Below are 24293 nucleotides of genomic sequence, written 5' to 3'. Positions count from 1 at the left end.
CCCCCCGGACGGGGATTTGAGCCCCAAAAAGCCGGACATGTCCGGGAAAATCCGGACGTATGGTAACCCTAGCTAATTCCCACTTAAAAGTGGTTTAACTTGCATTTCCTTCCCCCACCCCAAAATGAGTCTATTGTATAGAATTTTACATTACTGGCCAAAATGAAGTTGCCATTAAACTGAGTTACAACACTATTAATAGGACCATGGAACAATGTTACTCATGAATATTGATTTGTGGTAGTTTGATTGTAATCTCTTTGGAGCAGAGAATGTTTTCATTTCAAAAGACATTCTCTGCTCGAGGGAGGGAGGGAGGGAGGGGGTGTGTGTGGCCTAGCACAATAGGGCCCTGATCCTGACTTTAGGTACTAGCCACTATACAAATAAATAACAGCAGTTTTTGTGTTGGTGTATTATGGACGAGCTCCATAGATGAACATGCTTTTCACTATGCAATTATGATAGTGAAATCAAAAAAGATGAAAGATTTTGTATCTTTTTCTGATGGCCCTGACGTAGTGAGGCAGAGTGGCCTCCCACTCACCCACAGGGGGAGGGACCACTGCTAACCCACTACACGTGAGTATGTAATATGAACTAACGAGGGACAAACAAGTAACATTTAATTTTAATCATTTGTGAAATTATATAGTAGGGTCTCTTTACCTTAAAAGTGCAAAGGTGTTTGGTTTTCTTTTAAATGGACAAACAACAATTATTAGGTACGCATTTTCGCTGTTCTGTTCCAAGAGTTAATCATTTCAGAAATTCCCAAATATCCCTAATATATAAAATATTTACAATACTACACTCTTCTCTCACTAGAATTGGGATGCTTACTGGGCCATTTCTGGCATTAGAAGGATTGCTTTATTATTACACTTACACAGCACTGTATTTAGTGCAGAAATATCTGCACTAAAAAGTAAATGTATGTTTTTAAAATACCACATCCCACTTGTTAAATCACACTTTGTGGTATCTTCAGGTGAAAAGGCTATTTCTACTATTGCACAATGTCTTAAAACTCAAAGGAAATCTTATACTAAGTCCAGGCTTCATTCCATAATTTCTAGTACTGATATTTTAGAAATACTGTGAGTGCCATTCTAAAATTACCTGTTCTAGTTACAGTAGTTCAGTGGTACTTACCTGTTATATTGATACAGACAGTGGTGAATGAAGCTAAAGGAATCATTGCTACGTTTTGTGCCCTGACTCTCAGAGTGAAAAACTTAGTTGTCTCAAAGTCAAGTGGTTCAGAGACTAGTAGAGAAGCAGATCCATCCACTCTGTTTGGCTTCAGGTAGAAACGAACAGGCATGTTAGTTTCTGGAACTTGACCCTCCTCCAGGTTATATGTAACCCTGGGATCACCAAGGGAGGATGTGGCTTTGACAGTCTGAAGAGAAAAAAAGCCACTGTATTTGTTTATGAAGTGCATGATTCTGAATATTAAGATGTCAGTTTGGGGGGTTGGGGTTGTGCATGCATGATGAGACAGACAGTTTGCCTTCATTCTGGAGATTTGTCTAATTTTTGTACTGCTTTTGCTGTAGTTCCAAGTTTTAATCAATATTAAATTTCCCTGCTCTGTAAATATGGCAAAGGGAATGAACATCACCCTCAGGTAAAGGAAGCTTTTTCCCCAAAAAACATCCAAAGGGGGAATACTATGAGGATCTCACTCCAGCAAGCTGTGCATGAGCCTGGCTGGATGAAACGAACTGTTTCCAAGTGCTTGGATCTTATGCTTGGGAGAGGAAGAGGAATTGTAGGAATCAATTAGCAATTACAGAAAAGACTGCCTGGACTGAAGCATTCCGTGTGTCCAGTTTAAAAAACATGTTTGACTAAGAACAATAAACAATACACATTTCATTCACTGCTGAAACACAGCAGAGCTACTCCATCACTAAAACAGCAGTTATGGATGGCATTAAAAATTGCAGGGAGAACTCAGGTAGGCAGAATGGAATCACTCAAGCTTGAATTTGGTCAGGACACTGGAATTAACATCTCAACTCTTGTGAAAAATGCTCTAGGATTTTTAATATGGGCTAAGCCTCAGTTTTGCAATGCATCCAAAAGATGCTCCCTTCAGGAGCACCCCTTGCTGGGGCACTGGCTTTACAGAGTAACAGAGAAGAGTGCTGCCTTCTGAGTCACATCATCTCCTGCAGCTTCTGGAATTTCCTTGGAGATATCCCATGTAAAGCTAAAAGTGCATAGCTTGTGAAATCTGATAGGATCACAGCACAAGATAGTAAAGGCATGTATATCCTTCTAAATACACAGACAGGACAGAAGGAAAGGAGAGGGGACTATTCCAGAGAGAGAAGGAGGTTCTCTTATAGCATACCATTATCTTGGTGTCACGAATGGTGTTCTCTGGGATTGTAACCCAGTATCCGCTCTGTTCCCAATGTGGTGGCTGATTGAGTATGTTAGTGATAGTTACAGTCAGCTCCACAGTGCTGCTTCTGTTGCCTCCATCTCTTGCTACAATATACCGGCTGATTCGAGTTGTCTACAAAGTAGTTTTAACAAAAAGTTTAAGGAAATCTAAAAACTAATTTGCACAAATCAACAGATTGAGATTAACTCTCTGCAACATATTCCACGGGAAGAAAGCTGTGTCACATTCTGTATGATAAGAGCCCTGTTACCTGGGAGATCAGATGGTTCACATACACCCAGCCGGTGCTGGGGTTGATTTGGAAGTATTCTGGCTGTTGCTGTAACATGGAATATACGATGGCAGCATTCACACCTTGGTCATCATCATGAGCTGCAGCACGGAGGAAACTTGTGCCCACTGCGGTGTCTTCACGGAGGAAGTCTTTTTAAAAAGGATGAGACATTTATTCTCAGCAGGCCTCATTCTCATGTATAATGGCAATATTCCTGGATCTGGCAATTCTAGAAGTGAAGGGGACACTTACGATTCTCAGCTCCAGGTCAGTGCTAAGATCACAGAATGGTGTGGCAGTATTTCCAGTTTACAGATCACTACTGCACAGTCACATTGGCATCGAGCTGTGAAACAGCCTAAAAGACCTCGCTATATTTGTATGTGTGGAAGCAGAGACATATGTGAACAAGGTTAGCCCTTCCTTTATATGAAGTGAACCAGTATTCCAGAGAAGTTGGTTTCATGTTAAACTAGAACAGAGATCAGCAACCTTTGGCCCGCGGCCCGCCAGGGTAAGCACCCTGGCGGGCCGGGCTGATTTGTTTACCTGCCGTGTCTGCAGGTTGGGCCAATCGCGGCTCCCACTGGCCACGGTTTGCCGTTCCAGGGCAATGGGGGTGGCGGGAAGCGGTGGCCAGCGGGCCGAGGGATGCGGATGCCCCCATTGGCCTGGAACGGCAAACCGTGGCCAGTGGGAGCTGCGATTGGCCGAACCTGCAGACGCGGCAGGTAAACAAAACGGCCCGGCCAAAATGAAGCACATTTTTTGTTCCCTATTCTAATCTAAGCCACTTTTCTTTGCCGACCAAAGTGTGACTGCCAAAGAATAAATGGCTTAGTCACGCCATTCTTGCAAGTAGAAGTATGTCCGGAGGTGGTTTGCTGGTACTGAAATAAAATAATAGCAATGGAATTTATTACTAGTAAATACTGCAAGAGATTCTCAATTGTCCTGCAATAGATTTTATGTTCTGAGAATAGTATCCTGTTAAAATACATTGTACCAAAAGGTTCAAAGCTGAATTGGAAATGATGTTACATTGTATCATGTGTTCCTGTTTGCGATAAGCACTTCTGTAACGATTACTAGGCTGTCACTATTATATACAGTTAAACATTTGAGTACAGCTCTTCCAGACATGTATGGATAATTAGTAGTGATTAATTGTTTAAACCAACGTATTTGAATAAGACCATAGTATATTAGAATAGAGCACCAGCAGTTACCAGAAACATTAGAAACCCATGACTAATTACATTTGATTTTTTTATAAAGAGGAGACAGTATTTTTAAATTCCATGACGTACGAACATTGATTGCTTATAGACAGATACTAGAACACACTGTCAGAGCGGCCTCATGGCTGGGATAGGAGAACGGTTTCCCAATCCTGAAGAAGTGCTTTTTGCTAGCTGGCTCCCCATCTGAGGAATGGAGCAGGAAGCTTCTCAATCACCCAGAAGCATCAGCATTATATTGAACTCAAAATTCAACCTCAGTTTTAGTGCTCATGAAAGACAGATACTGGTAGCACTGAATGAACAGTGTGGTTGAAGGCACTGAGTCAGGCTCACCTTCAAACAAACATGACCCTCTTCTCTGTCAAGACTTCCCTGCTCTGTCCTAAAAAACTCTTACGTCACTGTTAGGACGTCCGTCCCATCATTCATACCAAACTGAGTGGTGGTGGTATCATGCTTGCAAAGTCCACTTGTAGACAGGAACACAGATACTGCTATACCAGATTGGACCAGTGCAACATATACACCAGCATTAAGTCTACTCTAAGAATTATTTTGGGGAAGGTCTATGGCCTATGTTATACAGGTGGTCAGACTAGATGATTCCAAAGCCAGAAAGCACCACTTTTCAAACTCTTCAGGCACAAGTTTATCCATACTTCTAATAATTCAATGCTCCTTGTCCTTTTCCCATTTCCGTTGTATCTGTTTGTTCAAAGGGATACCAGAACTGAACATTGTATGCCAAGTGAAGGTGTACTATTAATTTAAATAATGACATTAAACTATATCCAGCATTTTCTATCCCATTCCTTATCCAATTTAATATTTTTTCCCCAACTGCTGCAGCACAATAAATAGGGGCTTATTTAGAGTTGTCCAAAAATACCCACATCTCCTGACTTCCTTTAAAGCCAGATTCAAACTCATTTCTGCAATATAAGAGCATTAGACCACTAAACCTAAACATGTTCATGTTTTATATAAATATGTTCTTTATATTAAATTATATGAATGGTCTTTAAGTAAATTTAATAGACTGGAGTTTGGATGAAGCCCAAGTTCACAAACAGATATTACTCTTGTCCCACTCATGGTTCAATTTCTCATGATAGAAACAGTGAACAGAACTAATATACATTTCTGTGCTTTTCTAAGTTTCTCACTTTTACATTTTGTAAATATGTCCAGAGTACCTAAACGATTATTTCTGTAGCCACAGACATGATTTTCTTGAACCGACTTGCTCCCCTTTTAGCCTGTGCACAGCTGAGATGTTGAAGTTATTTGCAGGAATCAAGGGAACAGTTATATAGCAATCTGATAATTTTGTGAAAACAAGCAATGGGAGTTAACTTAAGCTAAGGTAACAGATGCCTGCATATAACAATGTAAAGTTCTTACCAATCAAAGACCTAAGAAATTTATAATTTCTCTCTACGCAAAGCTTTCAAAACTGAGGCTAAATATATTATAGGAAATTAGATCCATATACTCTTACTCCAATTTAAATAAATAAAGATTTCTTGGAAAACTGAACAGCTCAATGGATTGGTAATGAAGAATTTTTCATTCCTAGGCAATTGGTTTGAATCCAGGCCAGGACAGTAGTGACCAAGAGTGACTGTCATCCAGTAAGTTTAGTGGCCCATGAGTGTTATTAGAGTCAGTCCAATTCCTAGTGGAACAGATGTCTGCATCACAAAAAACAACATTATCTCACCATGTTACTGTTTTGGCAAGTCCCTTCCAGATCACAAATGAAACACAGCTGCCTGTGATCTGCCTGTCCCCAGGAACCATACTGGTGACCAATCAGGTAACTTTCACACATACCAAAATCACTACTTCACATGTACCAAATTCACTACTTCTATGAGCAGGTTACTCATAACTGTTCAGCCTGGCACCTTCCTTCAGGGGATCTGGTGCTGGCCAGTGTCAGACACAGGGTAGGGCATTAGATGGACCATTAAGTCTGCTACAGTATGGCAGTTCTCGTGCGCCTCCTTTGAAATAATATGTCCTCTTGAGTTTTGCTGGAATTGGGATTTATTAAAACCTCAAATGTAGTCATATTTTAATTGCTGGCATTCACATTTAATTCAAGCCACATGTGACAATTTTGACAGCCTCCTAATCTCTATTCCTCACATGAGAACAAGCACAGAAATTGTGCCAACTGGCTGCCTATGTTCAAAAGATTCAGTATTGCAAGTTGAGATTAGGGTGCACTAGCAGGTCTGGAAAATTTTGCACCGCACATGTCTGCATCATGCGTAGCTCAAAGTAGGGACTTAAAAAAACAAAACAAAAAAACAAAAAACAAAAACAAAAAAAACACCACATCACCACCGCCACACACACTCCTTTTCCTAAAGCATGTTGGCCAACACATTTTAATTAAATGCTACTTAAAAACCTGTTTCTACTAGGTACTGACAAGTTTACACATTTTTAAAAAGTGTTAAATGATTGTGCCCTACTGTTTGCCACAGCTAGCTAACAGGTGTTAAAGTATAACTTACCCTGTCCACACTAGGGATTTAAAAAGGGTTTAACACCTTTAATTAAACAAAACCACCTTTTATCCTAGCCTAGACAAGGCCTTTAATGAGCCCCTTCAATTTCCACAAAGTTTGTTTTCACGCCCAGGAGGATTCTAGACAGATTACAGGCTCTTTGGAGTCTCACCTTCTGTATTACTTTAGGGTAAAATGAGTCCCAGAAATAAGGTTCTGGTCTAGGAATATAGACGATTCTGCCAACCTATCTTGCTGTCCCATATATTTGAATGTAATCCTTCAGAAAAAATACAGCAGACATATTCCTACTGAGCAGGATAGATACCAAGAGATTCACACAAAAAGGAAGGATTTAACTACCCCTGGAAAGATTAAGTGTGTCATCTCCATTGTGTCTGGGAAAACAAGTCAGCTTGAACCATGTAGCACTGTTCCAGTCACACAGAGAATAAAGCGACCCAAAAATCGATCACTTTTAAGAGAGGCAATCACCAGCATGAAGAGTTATTTTCACAGATTGAATTCTTTTAAAAAGACAGCTGTCAACTACATTCACGCTCCTGTGTGATGTTAGGACAGAGGGTGCATGGTTAAATCACTTACATTGGTAGCGACTGTTCTCAAACTTGGGGTCATTGTCATTGACATCAGCAATGAAGATGGTGATTTGACAAACACCAATCAATGGCTCCTGAGCTTGATCTGTAGCTGTAACAGAGAGCGTACACTCTCTCAGCTTCTCTCGGTCAAAGCTCTGAGTAGTAGTGATGATTCCTAGAAACAGAAACACCTTATGTGTGTTATACATACAATGCCACGACTAAGCCAGCAAAACCACACCAGGCATCACTCACACAGTATGTAGTAGAACTGGACACACTAGGTCCACATTGCTCAGTTTACTTGCACTACCACTGCACAAGGTATTGATTAAACATGACTAACTTAAGGTTCCCTGTTTCTGCCACTCCTCGCAGTCACCAGCTTGCACTAACTGTGCCACTACTGTCAACAGCCAGCACCTTTCAGTTTGGCCACCTGGATAGAGAGCTTCAGGCTAGATACCTTTTACCCCACTTCCCTCTCCCCACCCAGAAAAGAAGTTAGTTCCTCTTTTTTCCAAGAAACATCCATGGAGGTTACTTCAATGCAACCTAAGTCAGAGTATTTCAAAGACAGCTAAGTGAAAAATTAATGCACAGCAAATGTAAGTGATATAACGAAAATCATCTTTAGTTTAAGATCTAGGTAACAGCCTCATGAAATAGGTTAAAATAGAGTAAAATATTGTAGTTATGGTTAAGTTTGGCAAAGATACACTTCCATCCGAGAATGCAAGTCTCACTCTCTGCTACCTGCTTCTTTCTTGGCATCTCAGTTTTGTCAATTAACCTGTACCTTCTGCCCAGGGCCGGCTCTAGGCACCAGCGCTCCAAGCATGTGCTTGGGGTGGCACTTTCCAAGGGGTGGCACTCCGGCTCCTTTTTTGTTTTGTTTTTGTTTCTTTGGGGCGCAAAAAGCCGGGAGCCGGCCCTGAGCAGAGGTAAGCTGCGGCGGTGGGGGGCGCAGGGAGGGCCGCAGGAAGTAGGAAAGAGGGGAAATGCGGCACGCCCGGGGGAGGAGGCAGGGTCAGGGATTTGGGGAAGGGATGGAGTTGGGGCAGGGCCGGGGAGGAGGGGAACGCGCGGGAAAAATTTTTTGCTTGGGGCAGCAAAAAACTTGGAGCCGGCCCTGCTTCTGCCCTTTCCCATCTCAGGCTTTGGTGTCTCTGTTATATAGTTGGGTCAGAGATATTTAGGTGTGAACAAAGATGAAAGTAAGCTGGTACGCCGTGCTGGATTGGACTGGCTTCCCAGGCATGCGATTTAAAAGGCCCGGGGCTCCCTGCAGCGGCCGGAGCCCCGGGCCCTTTAAATCGCCGCCCGAGCCCCGCTGCCAGAGCCGTGGGCTAGTGGGGCAGGGCTTCGCTGGTTATTTAAAGGACCAGGGGATCCAGGCCGCCATTACCGCAGCGGTGCCCCAGGGAACTTAAATCTTGATTTAAAGGGCCCGGGTATTTAAAGGCCCCACCTCTTCTGGTTGAGGCCACACCCCCTGTGCAGAACTCTGGCGTACAAGTAAGTCCTTTAAATTACTTTCACCACTGGATGTGAACATCCTGAATTACCATTCTATACTGAGGGCGTCTTTTGTATTTATATAGGGACAATATTTATCTAGTTTAACACTCGTGGCAGTGTTTACCACCATCTTCTTCTGGCGCTATACCCACTGTATTTGTAGTATTTTAAAACTGAAGTCTGGACTTCCAATCTGTATTTGTCAGACATTAACCAGTTCAAAGAGTTGTTAGCTCACATCAAAGGGGTGAATATACACTCAAGTAGAACTGCAGATCCGTTCATGCTTCCTCCTCTGCCAAATACAGTCTATTTATATTTCTATAGCGAGATTTGTCCCAAGGTAAAGTTAATGTTTCAGAATAGTTTTATACCCCAATAAATTGGGGGTTCTGTTTTTCCTTGCTGACTTGCCAGTTAAATCAGTGTAGGCTTACACCCACATATTCTAGATTATTTTACTATTTACCACATCAAATACAATTTATTTTGGATGTTAAAGATTAGCCAAAGATTTACCATATTTTATATCATGCCTATAGCATTGAAAAAAAAACTTAAGTATGATTTCTCAATAATTTTAGTAGGATTCTGCTGTGTTCAGACTAAAGATAAGCTTTCAGTTTCCTCAGCATTCACTTCAGACTGTTTGATGTTGGCTCAGTCCTGGAAACATGGTTCTCCACATGGCTATAGCAATTCCCTGTTAATATACCAGAGAAGCATGCACCCAAATTCACTGCAATTCAGCCTTAACGTAACAGGTGTAGAGCCACTTACCAGTATCTGGATCAATACTGAAGCCTGGTGAAGCTCCATCTCTGTGCATAAGCCCATATTTTACTTCTCCATTAAGTCCCAGGTCTGCATCATAGGCTTCCACCTGTAAGACGTAGGTGCCTGGGGGTTGGTTTTCTAGAACGCAGGTGCTGTCACTGTAGTCAGTGCACTACAAATATAACAAAAAATTATTACATAGAGAACTATAGAAATTAGCTATGAAATGTTCCAGTGTGTTTGCAGTACACATTTGAGAAGAGTATGAAGAAAACGTGCTTCAATTACTTAGTGCCTTAGAGAAGTCAAAAAGCTTTCCTGAAAAGGAACCTTTTCCAATTTAAATACTGAAGACTGCAGAAAACTGGGAGTATATTCCATTGTAGAGGATCTACCATACTTGCATATATAATCCCTTAAAATCAACATCTACTACAAACAAAGACACTGCTATATCTCCCCCTTAAAGATGGCAGTGTGATCCCCAAGGTGATGATATATACAGAGGAGAAGGTTTACAGACAGATATCTTACCTTTCTGAAGACAGGTTTGTTGTCATTAATGTCATTAATTCCTACAATAACCACTGCAAAGCTGCTCAGAGGGGCAGGTCCCCCAGAGGCATTGTCATCTATTGCTGTGATGTTTAATATATATCGAGGTCCTTTCAGTTTGGGCAGAGGATTTCTTCGCAGTTTAATGATGCCTAGATTTTGGAGGATAAAGTGCAATTTTACCGATAATGTAAACAAAAATGCCATATTTCTATATCGCTATATTTTGGGGTGTGTATGGATGGGGTTGGTCTTTTTCGACTGTAAACTCTTTGAGCCAGAGACCCAAGTCTTCCTGTGGTTTTGTATAATGCCTCGCCCAACAGGGAACCTATTCTAATTTATGGAAAGCATAAAAAGATCATATGAATGAGGTGCTGTTTTGCTTTTTTCATAAATTATGTATTGAATTACTATATGAATTATTTTCAATATGGACACAAAGCCGAGCTACCATAGGTTCAAACAGTAAGGTAATGTTTTTAAACTTCTTTTCCCTTTTCCTACCTTTCTGGCTATCCAGTTCAAAGTTGCCAGCTTCATTACCTCCAGCAATCTGGTATAACACTCCATCTCCATCAGGATCTTTCGCATGTACGGCAGCCACTAAGGTACTGGGACCAGCATCTTCCGAGAGGAATGTTTTGTAACTGATGCAAAGATAAACAATCAAGGCACATTTACTATCAGGATAGCTATTAATCCCATTAATAAGCTGCCAATGGTCTGAGCTCTGTGAATGTGATATAGTTTACCTTTGGGCATCCACAGTCTAACCAGTTAAAGACTAGAGCCTTTGAATATCTAAAGAATTAGTTTTGGTATGAAGTGTGCACTGTATGATTGTGATCAAGCAATTCTGTGCATACCTCTAGGGACCTTTTGGAAAGTAACAAAAAATGAGACTCTACACTAAACGGCACACACAGTTCTCCCCCGTGGGGAGGACAAGAAAAAGAACAAACTTCACGTGACTGATGGTAGTGAAGTCTCAATACAATAATTCAATAAGCCAACCTGTGGCTCTTCAGAAGTTAATATGTGACTCCTTGTATAGGCACAGACTCCGGGGTTGGAGCTACAGGTGCCAACTTTCCAATGTGCCCACGGGGTGCTCACTGCTCAACCCCTGGCTCTGCCACAGGCCCTGCCCCCACTCCACCCCTTCCCGCCCCCTCCCCTGAGCCTGCCATGCTCTTGCTCCTCCCTCTCTGCTTCCCTCCCCCAGCCTCCTGCACACCAAGAAACAGCTGATCAGGAGGTGTGAGGAGGGAGGGGGAGGCAGTGGTCGGTGGGGCTGCCTATGGGCGGGAGGCGCTGGGAGGGAGGGGGGAAGCTGATAGGGGGCTGCTGACGTATTACTGTGGCTCTTTGGCAATGTACATTGGTAAATTCTGGCTCCTTCTCAGGCTCAGGTTGGCCACCCTTGCAATAATGGATACCAGAATACCCAAATGTGAACTGCCGTGATGAGGATGGTATAAAGAGCCTATATATACAGAATAGGACTATAGATCTTCAATGTATAAAATGTTAACACATTTAGTACTTTATTATAAATGGCGGTATGCTACACTTACGACAGAAAAAGAATTTAAATTTATTACAGAGGGAAAAATGCATTTTAACTAAACAGAATCTAATGAAGGTTATTTACTGTGCAATCTTTTTTGACACTTGTTTTGATCAAGCATTTCATACCCACCCTCTCCTTCTGGCTCAGGTGTTTAGAGGGCCAGTCATCATAAGACCAAGGCACCCACACATACAAAAATATTCCCCTAGAAGTTAGATCTTTCAGTCATTCCATTAAATACAGCCTAATTATGTTATTTCTGTATGTAACAATGGATCTAAGGATCCAATGTGCTATGTCACAATTAATGTGTGTACGTCTTACAATCTAGAACTTTACAGTCCAATCCCTCACATACTCATGTAAGTTATTCCACTGACTTCACTGGTAGTGGAGAGTGCTCAGAACATAAGTAAATACTTATTAACTGGCAGGATATAAGTGTAATCAGGATTATTAGTACAAATTGCAACACAGAAAACAATCCAGGGTTTAAAGTCTGCTTACCCAGATTGAGAGAACACAGGTGCCTCGTCATTCACATTAGTCATTCTGATGCGCACAGATGCAGTTCCTGTCCGAGGAGGATGGCCTTTATCCACAGCTATGACCACAAACTCATACATATGGTTTGCTCGCTCAAAGTTCAGCTGCTGGTGAGAATTGATGACCCCTTCAGGCGTGATGGAAAAGTCAGTGCTTTGAATGAAGTAGGTGATCTCAGCATTGGAGCCAGAGTCACAGTCTGTCGCAAGAACTAAAAAAAAAAAAAAAATTGACTGATCCCAGAGACATGAGTTTACCATGGAAGAATGTTCCAGAATGCAGCATGACATTGTTTGTATAAGTAGTTAACACTGGCAATTACCACACAATCAATAGGCAGTTAGAAAAATATCAGCCATAAATAGCATCTCTGCTGTGAGGGAGACAACAAACCTCATGCAAAACTCAGAGGCACAAAGGGGTTAAGAACCCTCCCTGCCTGCAGATAGCAAAAGCAAAGCTGCCCCAGCTCATCTGTGAGAAATGTCAATTATGGAGAGAGGCCCACCGCTGCTGTAGCTAATGAGGGCAAGCCAAAGTATAAAGCGGGAGAAACAGGAAGCAAGGGGACAGAAACGCTTGGGACTTCAATAGGGCAACAATTCTCTGCAAGAGGAGCTAGGTCCAGGCTGCCTCCAAGAGACCCTCCTTGCAGCACAAAGAAAGGAGCGGTCGATGAGTCCTGAGGGCCAAGGGCTTTTTGACTCATTTCTGTTATGTTTGTGGAGTCAGCTTTTTTTTTATTTAAGCAATCGCTGTTGGGTCAAGGACCAAGTCAAGATGCTCAGACTAGGGCTTTGTTCATCACTGTTGACATTTCTCCCCTCCCCACCCCCAGCTCTCTCTAGGGATGCCTTTCAAATGTAATTAGCTACGTGATAACTAACATTCTTTTTAATTACCTGCTGCTTCAAGGAGGAGTCTTTGTGGCACCTTAGAAACTAACACATTTATTTGGGCATAAGCTTTCGTGGGCTAGAACCCACTTCATCAGATGCATGGAGTGGAAAATACAGGAGCAGGTATAAATACATGAAAGGATGGGAGCTGCCTTACCAAGTATGAGGCCAGTCTAACAAGACAATTCAATTAACAGCAGGATACTAGGGAGGAAAAATAACTTTTGAAGTGGTAGTGAAAATGGCCCATTTCAGACAGTTGACAAGAAGGTGTGACAGGTTTCTGAGTAAGAAGGTGTGAGTAATGGTAAGGGTAATTAGTTTTGGGGGAATTAGGTTTAGGTTTTGTAATGACCCAACCACTCTCAGTCTTTATTCAGGCCTAATCCGACGGTGTCCAGTTTGCAAATTAATTCCAGTTCTGCAGGTTCAAGGAGTGATTAAATGTTCTTCTCCGGTAAATGTTTATTCACAGTACTCAATGCCCCATCTGTTCAGAGGCAGGCAAGTCAATCTAACAAAGAGCTGGAGTTTACACTGTTGTACCAAGAGTGATCTTAAAAGATTAGCGCTGTCTCTTAAGTGCCATGCTGTTTTTCTCACCAAATGAAGAGGCTTCACACCTCACAACAACACTTAGCTGGCATCAATTTAAACCAACTCATTAATCCAATTGGTAGATCTGAAGGCTTTTATCTCAAAATTAAACACTTCTTCAGAATACCCAAATGTGATGATACACATGCACTCTGACAGAGCAAGCAGCATGCATCTGCAGTGTTTAAACTAACAGATGGAAACTGTTGCTTTATTCAAAATGAAAACACAGAATATGTATTGAAGGAACAATGATAACAGACCTATTTACTCAAAATATAAAAGGGAAAAAATAAAAGTCATTAAAGTGAACAGTGAAAGCCTGTGAAATGCTAAGGTATAGCAGGTAGAAATATATTTTCTATATGTACCTTTTTGTAAGTTATTAGGTCCAGATAACTCCATTTCACTTTAAAAGGACACTATTGTAGCTTCCAACATTTTTTTAAATTTTACTGTAAGAGATTTTTTTAAAACCATATTGTGAATATAAATGTTTTCATTACATTAAATCTAACCCCCCGGCTTAACAGATAAACAATTTCCTGCAACATTGAATTAATACATAATATGTTTGAATTCATAAACAATTCCAGAGGTGAAAGTAAGCCGGTATGGTCTGGTACGGTGTACCAGCAAGAGCCAGTATGCCATGCTGGACCGGACCGGCTTCCCCAGGCTAGTGATTTAAAGGGCCCGGGGCTTTAAAGGCCCCACCTCTTCCGGTTGAGGCCACGCCTCTTCTGGTTGAGGCCACACACCTTGCACAGGACTCCAGCGTACCGGTAAATCATTTAAGTTACTTTCACCCCTGAACAATTCATTCAGACTTAATTCATGATGTTATTTGTAACATAAGTATATGAAATTTAGGCTGATAACATCCTTACAATTATGATGCTATTTTGGTACATAGATATTTTCTATAGCTCTAATCTTTCAACAGCTGACATTTCTATTTCACTTTTATCTTCTTGTGCACTCCAAGTTTATATTCAAAGTAACAATATATGCATGTCTAAGGCACACAATGTGGAACGATAAACCACATGCATAGCAATATATACTGCACGTGCTTTTCAAAAGTTTGTTCCTTCACCACATTTTAATTCGACTACACCATGGTAAAACCTACTTTACAAAACCTGTGAATGCCATGTGTACTGACAAACCACAGTGCATGCCTGTTTGAAGAGATTTCAATCTTTCCGTACTGGAGTGTGAAACAGAAAAATAACTGTAATTGATTAAAGACAAGAGATGGCCAAATTAAATCAGCGTCACTAATGGTGTGTGATCCTAGATTGATGTGTAGTCAGCTGCAAGAGGTCCCATGCGAGGAAGGGTTTCGTATGTCTGGGAGGGTGTGCTGCAGAAGTGGAAGAGATGCTGACGGTATATTTTATTTTACTTGCTGCCACTCTGTTAAAGACAGACAATGACATTCTTTCCCTGCCTACAGGGCATCAGGCCTCACCTCCAGACATCAGGGAGGTGAGCTATTCCTTCCTTGAGTATATGTCTAAGAGGCTTAGACTGCTGATGTACCCGAGTCCCTGCATTGATACTTTATATAGGGTGCTGGGCACGAAACAGTCAGCCCGTAGGAAACTACAACTAGTAGAGAATGCTACAGCTTGCCTTCTCAGCCACACAAGTTACCATGAGCACATAAAACTTGTCCTCCTCTCACTACACCGATTCCCCATAGAATATTGTTTCAAGTTCAAGGTCTCAGTCCTCTCTTCAAGGCATTCAATGGTCTAGGCTCAAGATACCTAGAAGGTCATCTCAAGCTCTGGGAGAAGGTCAACAGTTCTGCTCCTCTGGAACAATGCAACTATCTACTGCATAGGAGATATCTGGGTAGGAGACAGAGATTTCTCAGGGGGTTGTCAGTCCATGACTATGGCTTGAACTCCTGCAGAATATAAGAGCTACACTTAAACCTCACCGCCTTCCATTCCAAGTGCAAGGCACACTTCTTCAGCCTGACTTAAAAAGAAAGAGATGCCACACAGCACATTATACACACAATAAAAATCCACAAACAGTATTCCCTCTTGAGAGAAAGAAGAAAAAAAAAACCCATATGACAGATGTTGGTCACATCTTTTAATGCACTTTTGGAAGGTACTCAGATACCACGCTGATAGGCATGGTAAACACTTGAACTGATCAGATTATGTAGACCCCACAGTCACAAGTTAATTCTTGTGAAAAGATGGAATAAGAGGTAATAGAGAAATGATCACCTTGCAACAGAGATGTGCCAACTGGGATGGTTTCAGGAATGTTGTCACTGCTGTAAATGGAGTGCTGGAATTCTGGAGAGCAGTCATTGTCATCAGTGATGTGAACTATGACCTGTGTGGGACAGGGGACAGAAGAAAAGACTAAACAGAAAATGATAGGTGTCTGCTGAAGAGAGGCCTACCAGAACTGACCTGCTGCTTCCCAGAAATTAAATGTGTGAGAGCACTGATGTACTGGCTCTAGTCAGCCTTGTTAGTTTTTACCCCTTTCACTCACATCTGATCACTCAGTGCATTTACTTTTACAAAATATTTTAATTTCCATGTTAAAATAATGTTTGTTGGGCGCTAAAATTTCTCGGTACAATGTAGCACTGCAAAATATTTGCTATGAAATCTGCAAACCTCAAAATCAGAAGGTTTTTCACATTTTATACTTTACCAACTTAGTCCAGTTTCAGGCAAAGTATTCCCTCTTTTGCCATTTTAAAAAAATCAAAATCAGGACCACTCCATTGGAAGTGTCCTATTTTCATAAAAAAATAATGTAATTTTTTTAAAAACTCAAAATCTAAAATTTTGGCTCAAAAATCAATTCTTATATCTTAATGCATGAAATGTTATGTTTCAATCTGAAACCAGCGTTATAGAAAAAGCTTTGGCTTTTGAGTCACAAGTGAATCAGGAAAAATTATAGATACTTTGTCACATTTTTGCTATTTTTGCTCAGCACTAACTCAGACTGAGAGATGTATGACTGTGATGCATTATGAACTACAATGTGCTGAGCATCTAGGTACTTATTGCACCTATTACTGTAATATCTCTATGCTGCCTTCAGACATTATCGAACTCGTTCCCACAACACCTCTGTGAGTAAGAAAGCAGCAAACCCGTTTTTTCTGTTTTTAAAATTAAGGCAAAGATAAAAATGTTCCTTGGCCTATGTCACACAGGAAATATTTTGCAAACCCAGAAACTGAACCCAGATCTGATTCTCAGTCCACTGCCTTCACAATAAAACCATCCTCCCTCCCAATCTACATGCAGCTTTGTGTTGTTATTTAGATTATCAGTGTATGTAATGAGATCACTAAATACAATCTTGATGGAGGAAATAGCTACTATAGTAAGGTGATTCATTGTATTCATGTAAAGCCAAGTGATTCATTGTACCTCAGTTACACTGCTAAGTCCGCTCTCAGCTTCCACCACTTTCACGAGAAAGTGATAGAGATGGTGCTCGCTCTCATAATCCACTATATGGGTCAAACTGAGCTCTCCACTCTCCTGGCTCAGGCTGAAAAGGCCACTGGGGTTCATCAGCAGAGTGTAAGAAAGAGGCCGGCTCTGGAAGGAAACAGCCTCCACAACCGCTACTCTGTGAAGAACAATAGTTTAGTCATTAGGCAACTTCTTACAGTCTGTTTCACTAGGAGAGTCAGAGAAGGTAGAGACAGAAAGCAGATTATGCCACATAGCCCAGTTGCAGAAAAGTGCAGGACTGGCCTCTGCAAATATCTTCTAATACTTCATCTGGACTACATTTAAAATTACTCTTGCAGACGGGACTCTGCCACTCCCCTGGGGACACTATTCCGCACTTTATCAGATCTTGGGTAACAATTTGCCTTTTCTTCATTTCAACCCATTATTCCCAATCACCTGACTAAACATTTATTCCTTCCTTGGTATTTACACCCTTCAAATCCTTGCAGACCATTAAGTTTACTACCTTAGTGATCATGTCGCTAAACTACATATATTTCTTTTAATCTTTCTTTAGAAGCTGGGATTGAAAACATCTTAACCAGACACTTACTAGACAGAAGTAGATATGGAAGACGAAGGGGAAAGGCCCCACCAGTGAGGTCCAGGACAATGACCTGGTGAGAAACCCAGCCCCTGCTTCCAGAGTTGCTGGGAGGGAGAAAGGGGCTGGGATTTCTACCAGATACTGTCACTGCCTTGTTTGGGGCTCCATTGTAATTATCAGCCTCTGGCTAGTATGTCCCATTTTATTTGAAGTGCTACTCCTCTAATCTGCAGGAGAGGAGAGGAATTGTGTATCTTCATGATCAGAGACTCTGAAGAGGTAGCAGGTAGGCCTCCATCACTTTACTGCTTCTTCAGCCTACTTTCTCCTCCCATGCAACTAACTCCAGCATCTGCCTCTTCTGCTACTCAAAGCTTTACAGTTCCATGCTGATCAGAGGCTTCTGAATAGCAGTAATAAAACTGACCAGTCTTGTCAGTGTCACCCTGCTGCTGCTTGGCAAAGCTACTCTGTAGCAGCAGCACAGGGGCAGTGAAGCCAGCCTTACATGAATCAGTTTACATTAGGGTTGTCAAGAGATTGAACAAATTAATCACAATTAATTGTGCTGTTAAACAATAGAATACCATTTATTTAAATATTTTGGATGTTTTCCATATTTTCAAATATATTAATTTCAATTTCAACACAGAATACAAAATGTATAGTGCTCATTTTATATTTATTTTTTATTATAAATATTTGCACTGTAAAAATAAAAAATAGTGTTTTTCAATTCACTTTATACAAGTACTGTAGTGCAATCTCTTTCCCATGAAAGTTGAACTTACAAATGTAGAATTATGCACAAAAAATAACTGCATTCAAAAATAAAACAATATAAAACTTTAGAGCCTGCAAGTCCACTCAGTCCTACTTCTTGTTCAGCCAATCTCTCAGACAAACAAGTCTGTTTACATGTGCAGGAGACAATGTTCAATAATGATCCAAAGCAGTGCAGACTGGTGCATGTTCATTTTCATCATCTGAGTCAGAAGGTTGATTTTCTTTTTTGGTGGTTTGGGTTCTGTAGTTTCCGCATCGGAGTGTTGCTCTTTTAAGACTTCTGAAAGTATGCGCCACACCTCGTCCCTCTCAGATTTTGGAAGGCAAAGTGCTGTAACTATCTTTAGAAATCTCACATTAATACATTCCATGCATTTTGTCAAATCTGCAGTGAGTGTTCTTAAAATGAACAACATGCTGGGTCATCATGATTTTTTTTAACAAGCATCATCAGCCTGGAAGCATGTCCTCAGGAATGGTGGTTGAAGCATGAAGGGACATATGAATCTTTAGCGCATGTGGCATGTAAATATCTTGCAATGCCAGCTACAAAAGTGCCATGTGAACATCTGTTCTCACTTTCAGGTGACATTGTAAACAAGAAGCGGGCAACATTGTCTCCCGTAAATGTAAACAAACTTGTTGTCTTAGTGATTGGCTGAACAAGAAGTAGGACTGAGTGGACTTGTAGGGTCTAAAGTTTTACATTGTTTTGTTTGAGTGCAGTTATATAACAAAACAAAAATGTACAATTGTAAATTGTACTTTCACGATAAAGAGATTGCACTACAGTACTTGTATAAGGTGAATTGAAAAATACTATTTCTTTTGTTTATCATTTTTACAGCGCAAATATTTGTAATAAAAAAATATAAAGTGAGCACTGTACACTTTGTATTCTGTGTTGCAACTGAAATCAGTATATTTGAAAATGTAGGAAAACATCCAAAATATTTAATAAATTTCAATTGGTATTCTATTATTTAACAGTGTGATTAAAACTGCGATTAATCACCATTCTTTCTTTTAGTTAATCACCTGAGTTAACTGTGATTAATCGACAGCACTAGTTTACGCTGAATACACGTTTGGAAGATTTTATTCACAATCTAGAAAAAAATAGGCCCCCTTCCCCCCCCCACCCCTCCCCACACACTTTACCTGGCAACTTGAAATCTAGTCTATTAAAAAAAAATAGTTGAGTACTTTCGGTATTTATTTATTTAGATAGGAGTCTTCTATTTTAAATCTAAGGCTCCAGGCACACTAACATCATGAATCACTACAATCCCAGCAGCATCGATCATTTCAGCAGGAACTCAGCCAACCAGCCACATACAGAAATTCCTTCTCATCCCTTCATCACTGTAAAGAGGCATACCTTCAGCTCGCTCTATAAACCCTATAAAACCAACAGCTTTTTCTACACCTGCCTCTAAGTCTCCTTGCCAATTTTTATGGCTTTACAAACACATTTTTAAAATCTTTTCCTCTCCTTGTTGTGGAGTGAAAAACCCATAGAGACGCGGGACACCAACTGACTATATTGGGGATGTGTGCAAAGCAAGAACATCGGAAAAATAGAAAGTATTTCTCTCTAATGTCTTTGTCACAGTAATCTTATGTGCCACTTGTAACAGTAAAAATAAAGGTAGACAGAAGTGTGATTTTTGAAGTTAATGGTCTCCCTTTAAATTTTACCAAGTGGTCCCATGCTTGCCTGTCATTAGTGAGTGGAGCTTTGAAGATCTCCTCATGAATCAAATCTCCCAGCCTTTTTAATTTTGTTGTCTCCTAAGTTCACTTCAATCAGCCTACAAATTTCTGGTGTCAAGGTACCCAGAACTAAAAAGATCTGAAGAGGACATCAACACAAACAGAGGCGTTGGTTGGTTGGTTTTTTAAATGTAAACCTCCGCTAAGAGAAGATTAAATACAATTAAATTAACTTATCATTGGCCACACTGCTAGAGATAATTTTCATTACTATTCCGTCAGCTACAGAACACTGAAAGCTTACACGAACCCGCAGAGGCATCATAACAAAATAGGTACTGTCACAGGATGTTTCCTTTTTAAAGCACTGTGCAAACACGAATCCTTACAATCTCTGAGACAGATAGGCAGGCAAAAAAGAAAAAAATCCTTATTCCAATAAATGCAGCATTTGAAAACAATAAATAGGGATCACTTGGCAAGTACCATAGGGATAACCCGTTAATTTTCACTAAAATTCATTTAGTTTGGAGGCACAAAACATGGAGAGAAAGAAACATTTTAACAAAAGTCAAGGAACCTCTCTCCTAATGGGAGATGTTTGGCATGTGTGCATTTTACAGAAAGGGGTGGAAGATGGAAGGCATTTCAGAGATGTAATGATTTGTCCTAGCCAAATCCATGCCAGAGCTGGGATTTGAATCCCATACTTCCTGTTCCCAGCCTAGTGCTTGGTCCACTGTGCTATGCTGCTCCTCCATTTGAAAGAGTCACATTTTCCTTTTGAACTTCAATACAGGAATATCAATTCAAGTGTAGCCCTATGAACAAACAACACCGGTTGCAAATGAGTCACTATGTGGTGCTCCACAAAGTTTCTCTCTAAGTACTGGACCCTGGCTTTCTTCCACTTACTTTTCTCCTGCTGGAGTACTTTCAGGGACACACACACTGTAGGACACGTTAGTAAACTGGGGAAGTCTGGAGCCAACCAGGATAGAGATGGAGGCATAAGGACTCTTGTTGCCGTATTCATCAGTGGCCTGCACTGTGACCACGTATTCCTTATTCCAAGTTAAAGGCAAACCGGTTGTCATTATAATACCTGTATCCATATCAACTTCAAATCGCTCTTCGCCCCCTATCAATAGATGTACAAAAACCATTCTAGTAGAGGCATCACAGTAAAAACATTCATTTGCATCTTCATTACCTTTAAACTTCAGCTTCAAATCCCTCATTTTTCTCTACACATTCTCCCTTTTTTAAAAAACCAATTCTTTATTTTACCGCTGGTCCATACTGTGCATTCTGAGAGAGACAGTGTACATATGTTATATATGGACAATGGACTTTGTGTCAACCGCCAATTACCCAATATTGCGCACTGACATAAAACACCCAGGACACAACTCTAGCTCTAAAGCTAGTTGTCTCATGCCCTCACTCAGCAGCCTTCAAGCTTAATGCACTACAAAGCTATATTAGGACATGTGCTCATTATCTAACCCTAACTCTAACAATGGGTATGGGACACCGCATATTGGGATGCTGTCATTGCAGCTCCCAAGGTCAGTTCTGCACAGATCTCAAAAAAAGTCGCCCTCCCCATCCTGAAATTCTCTTGCCACTGCTGGTCAGCCCCCATCTGCAAAACAATCCTTTCCCCACCAATCCACGGTGGCTTCCCAGCCCCCCCTAAAAGATATTGAATGCTGTGTCGGTGATCCAGCTCAGGATACCCCTCCCCCAAGAACACTACACTCTCAGTTCATAGCAAACCACCTCCATGTGTTCAGACAATGTGAACTGAGAATGGAACAGGCATCCCATGTGCATGCTGAACAGTGAGAGCCCCGGGATTGTTTTCACTGTGAATTGTGGGAAGTCAAGTGGGTTGAATTTTATTTTTTTTAAATCCCATGTTTCCACTGTCTCTGCCACATACTTCCTTTCCAGGCGGGCTTGTGCCATTTTCTAATTCCTTCTCTGCCAACGTGGACCCAGCAATGTTCCATGCACTAGGACAATTGCTTGGGCTGTATTACAGCAGTCAAAGCTGGATGAATTTGGCATTGGACTTTGCCTGTCGCACCATCGAGCAGATGATGTGGGAGCAGAAGAATATTCTACAGCAGCAGCAGCTCCTCTGGCAGCAGGAGAGCACCCAGAAGAGGTGGAAGATTGACGAGGAGGAAGAGGACAACGATCCAAGCTGGACCACCTACACAGCGTTTAGCGCCATTTCTGGACCTGAGAAGCCAGCATGGATTGGTGGGACCCTTAGTCTGACTCTTAATCTGATAGGCCAGACCTTAGCCTGATTCTGGCTAAGTGTAACCAACTCCCTTACACTCATGTACTGGTTTAATTTACACCACTTTACTCATCACCTCTGACCTTCACCCAGTATGTCTAAACAAGGCTATTCTATTGAAATCTTATTAACTAAATGACAAAATTGGAAATTGCTAAAATAAAAATCTCACAATCATGCAGATTAATCAGTTGATTCAGAAAGGACTTACCTGCAATAAGTGCATAAGTTATCCCAACACTGGAGTTTTCATTGTTATTGTAATGGGCCACAAGCTGGTAGATCAGAGTGCCTTTCCGGGCATCAGGATCAACACGTGCCAAATAGGGGTATGGGTACATACCCCAGGATAGAAGATCCTCTTCTGGGGCAATAATTGTCACATGACACAAATACCAGTCATTGTCTGCAAACACATTAAATTTAAACAAAATCAGAAGTCACACCTAAGACAATTTCACAAATTTTAACTGGACATTTAATATCTTCTAATCTGATTTACCGGTAAAAGACGGAAGAGTGCCTATTGTGTACATCCTAACATACAGACAAACACTCTGGCAAAAAAAAATCCACATCTCTGCTGACAGTTTGGCTTTATTAAATGTAATTAATAAAAAGTAACCAATAATTTAACTAAACATATGTAAATAATCACATTATACCAGACCTCTAGAGTTATAGCTACATCATGGAAAGAGCTATATTCTTCTACTTAAATGGAAAATGCTTGGACCAAGGTGCTAAGATAACTGATCCCACAAATAAGTTTTATGTTTCACCTGCGATTCTAGGCTAACCAGTGCTGCCCTTCAGAGCCCTGTAATCACTTACACAGAGTTAGAGACTCATTTTTTGCCTCCTGTTACACTTACACAGATATCACTGCAGTGTTAGCAGAACTCAAATGAATATATATGAATGTTCTTAGGATTTTGTGTTTTTTTCTGCACTTCATTTTAAGAAAAAATCTGACAAGTAAGGTGGATTGCCTATGTCTGAAAGAGAAGGCAGCACAAACGGGGTTGGGGGAGAAGTGTTGTAGGAAAGGAGGGGAGGACTGGTGGAGACAATAAATCTCAGTTATCAGGTTTTCTATTCTAGACATTGCAACAGTTATATTTTTAGTGTTTGAAGGGAGAGGAGAACAATTCTCCATTTGACATTAAACAAAGATTAAATAAGCCAACTTGCAAAAGTGGTTGATTTAAAAGCCTGAGCAATCTATATATCATCATAGACATGCCAATTCTAGCATGGAGTGAATGGTAGAGGTTGATATGAAGGTCAGAGGGGGGTGTTTGGACTTGCTCCTGAGTAAGAGAATAATTTTGAACTGTCTTCAGAGGCAAATAGGGGGCTAGTCAAGTAGTGACTGTTTTACCCCATCATATGGAATAACTTGCTTGGAAGCAGCACTGTGGCCTCCTGAAAGTTAGAGAACAGGGATTTGTACATTGAGGACTATGCCTCTCAACTATCTATGGAATAGCAGTGAGAAATTCAAAGCAAACCTTTTCGAAAGTCACTATTATGGATATGCAGCAGCTACTTTACCCAACATTTGATCGTGCTAAGGATTTAACTTCAGTGAAAGAAAAACAGTTTCACTGGAGTAGATATATTTTTGCCATTGGTGCATTACAGTTGGTCCATTGTCAGAAATGCAAAAGCATTAACTGATCAAGACGCTTAATCAATACTGTGCAATATTTTGTTCCACTGACAACCCACCATATCAAAATGGTTTTACTAACTGATGTTACAGCTCTTTCATTCGGTCAATACTAATCATCAACAAAATTTCATAGAACCAAGCTAGTGTCTGCAAAACAATACCACTGACCGCATACAGCATCATGTCAAAA

General features: G+C 40.8%; 1 protein-coding gene across 1 annotated transcript in view; it reads right to left on the bottom strand.

Annotated features, from left to right (window-relative positions):
* The window catches only part of LOC117873673 (neural-cadherin-like), a 59008-nt gene extending 36227 nt beyond the window's left edge, over positions 1–22781 (bottom strand). The window contains exons 1-12 of the mRNA XM_034763308.1: positions 22637–22781; positions 21024–21249; positions 16967–17171; positions 15791–15902; positions 12001–12250; positions 10425–10567; positions 9897–10069; positions 9366–9534; positions 7069–7239; positions 2673–2845; positions 2366–2533; positions 1156–1405 (exon numbers count right to left, since the gene is read on the bottom strand). Coding sequence (XP_034619199.1) covers positions 1156–1405; positions 2366–2533; positions 2673–2845; positions 7069–7239; positions 9366–9534; positions 9897–10069; positions 10425–10567; positions 12001–12250; positions 15791–15902; positions 16967–17171; positions 21024–21249; positions 22637–22766 — 2170 coding nt within the window. The 5' untranslated portion in view covers positions 22767–22781. The remainder of the gene's footprint in view (positions 1–1155; positions 1406–2365; positions 2534–2672; positions 2846–7068; positions 7240–9365; positions 9535–9896; positions 10070–10424; positions 10568–12000; positions 12251–15790; positions 15903–16966; positions 17172–21023; positions 21250–22636) is intronic.
* Positions 22782–24293: the final 1512 nt, after the last annotated feature.

Source organism: Trachemys scripta, chromosome 2 (genome assembly GCF_013100865.1).
Source record: "Trachemys scripta elegans isolate TJP31775 chromosome 2, CAS_Tse_1.0, whole genome shotgun sequence".
Lineage (NCBI taxonomy): Eukaryota > Metazoa > Chordata > Testudines > Emydidae > Trachemys > Trachemys scripta.
The sequence above is the reverse complement of the archived record's forward strand: the minus strand, read 5'-3'. Positions and strand labels throughout refer to the sequence as shown.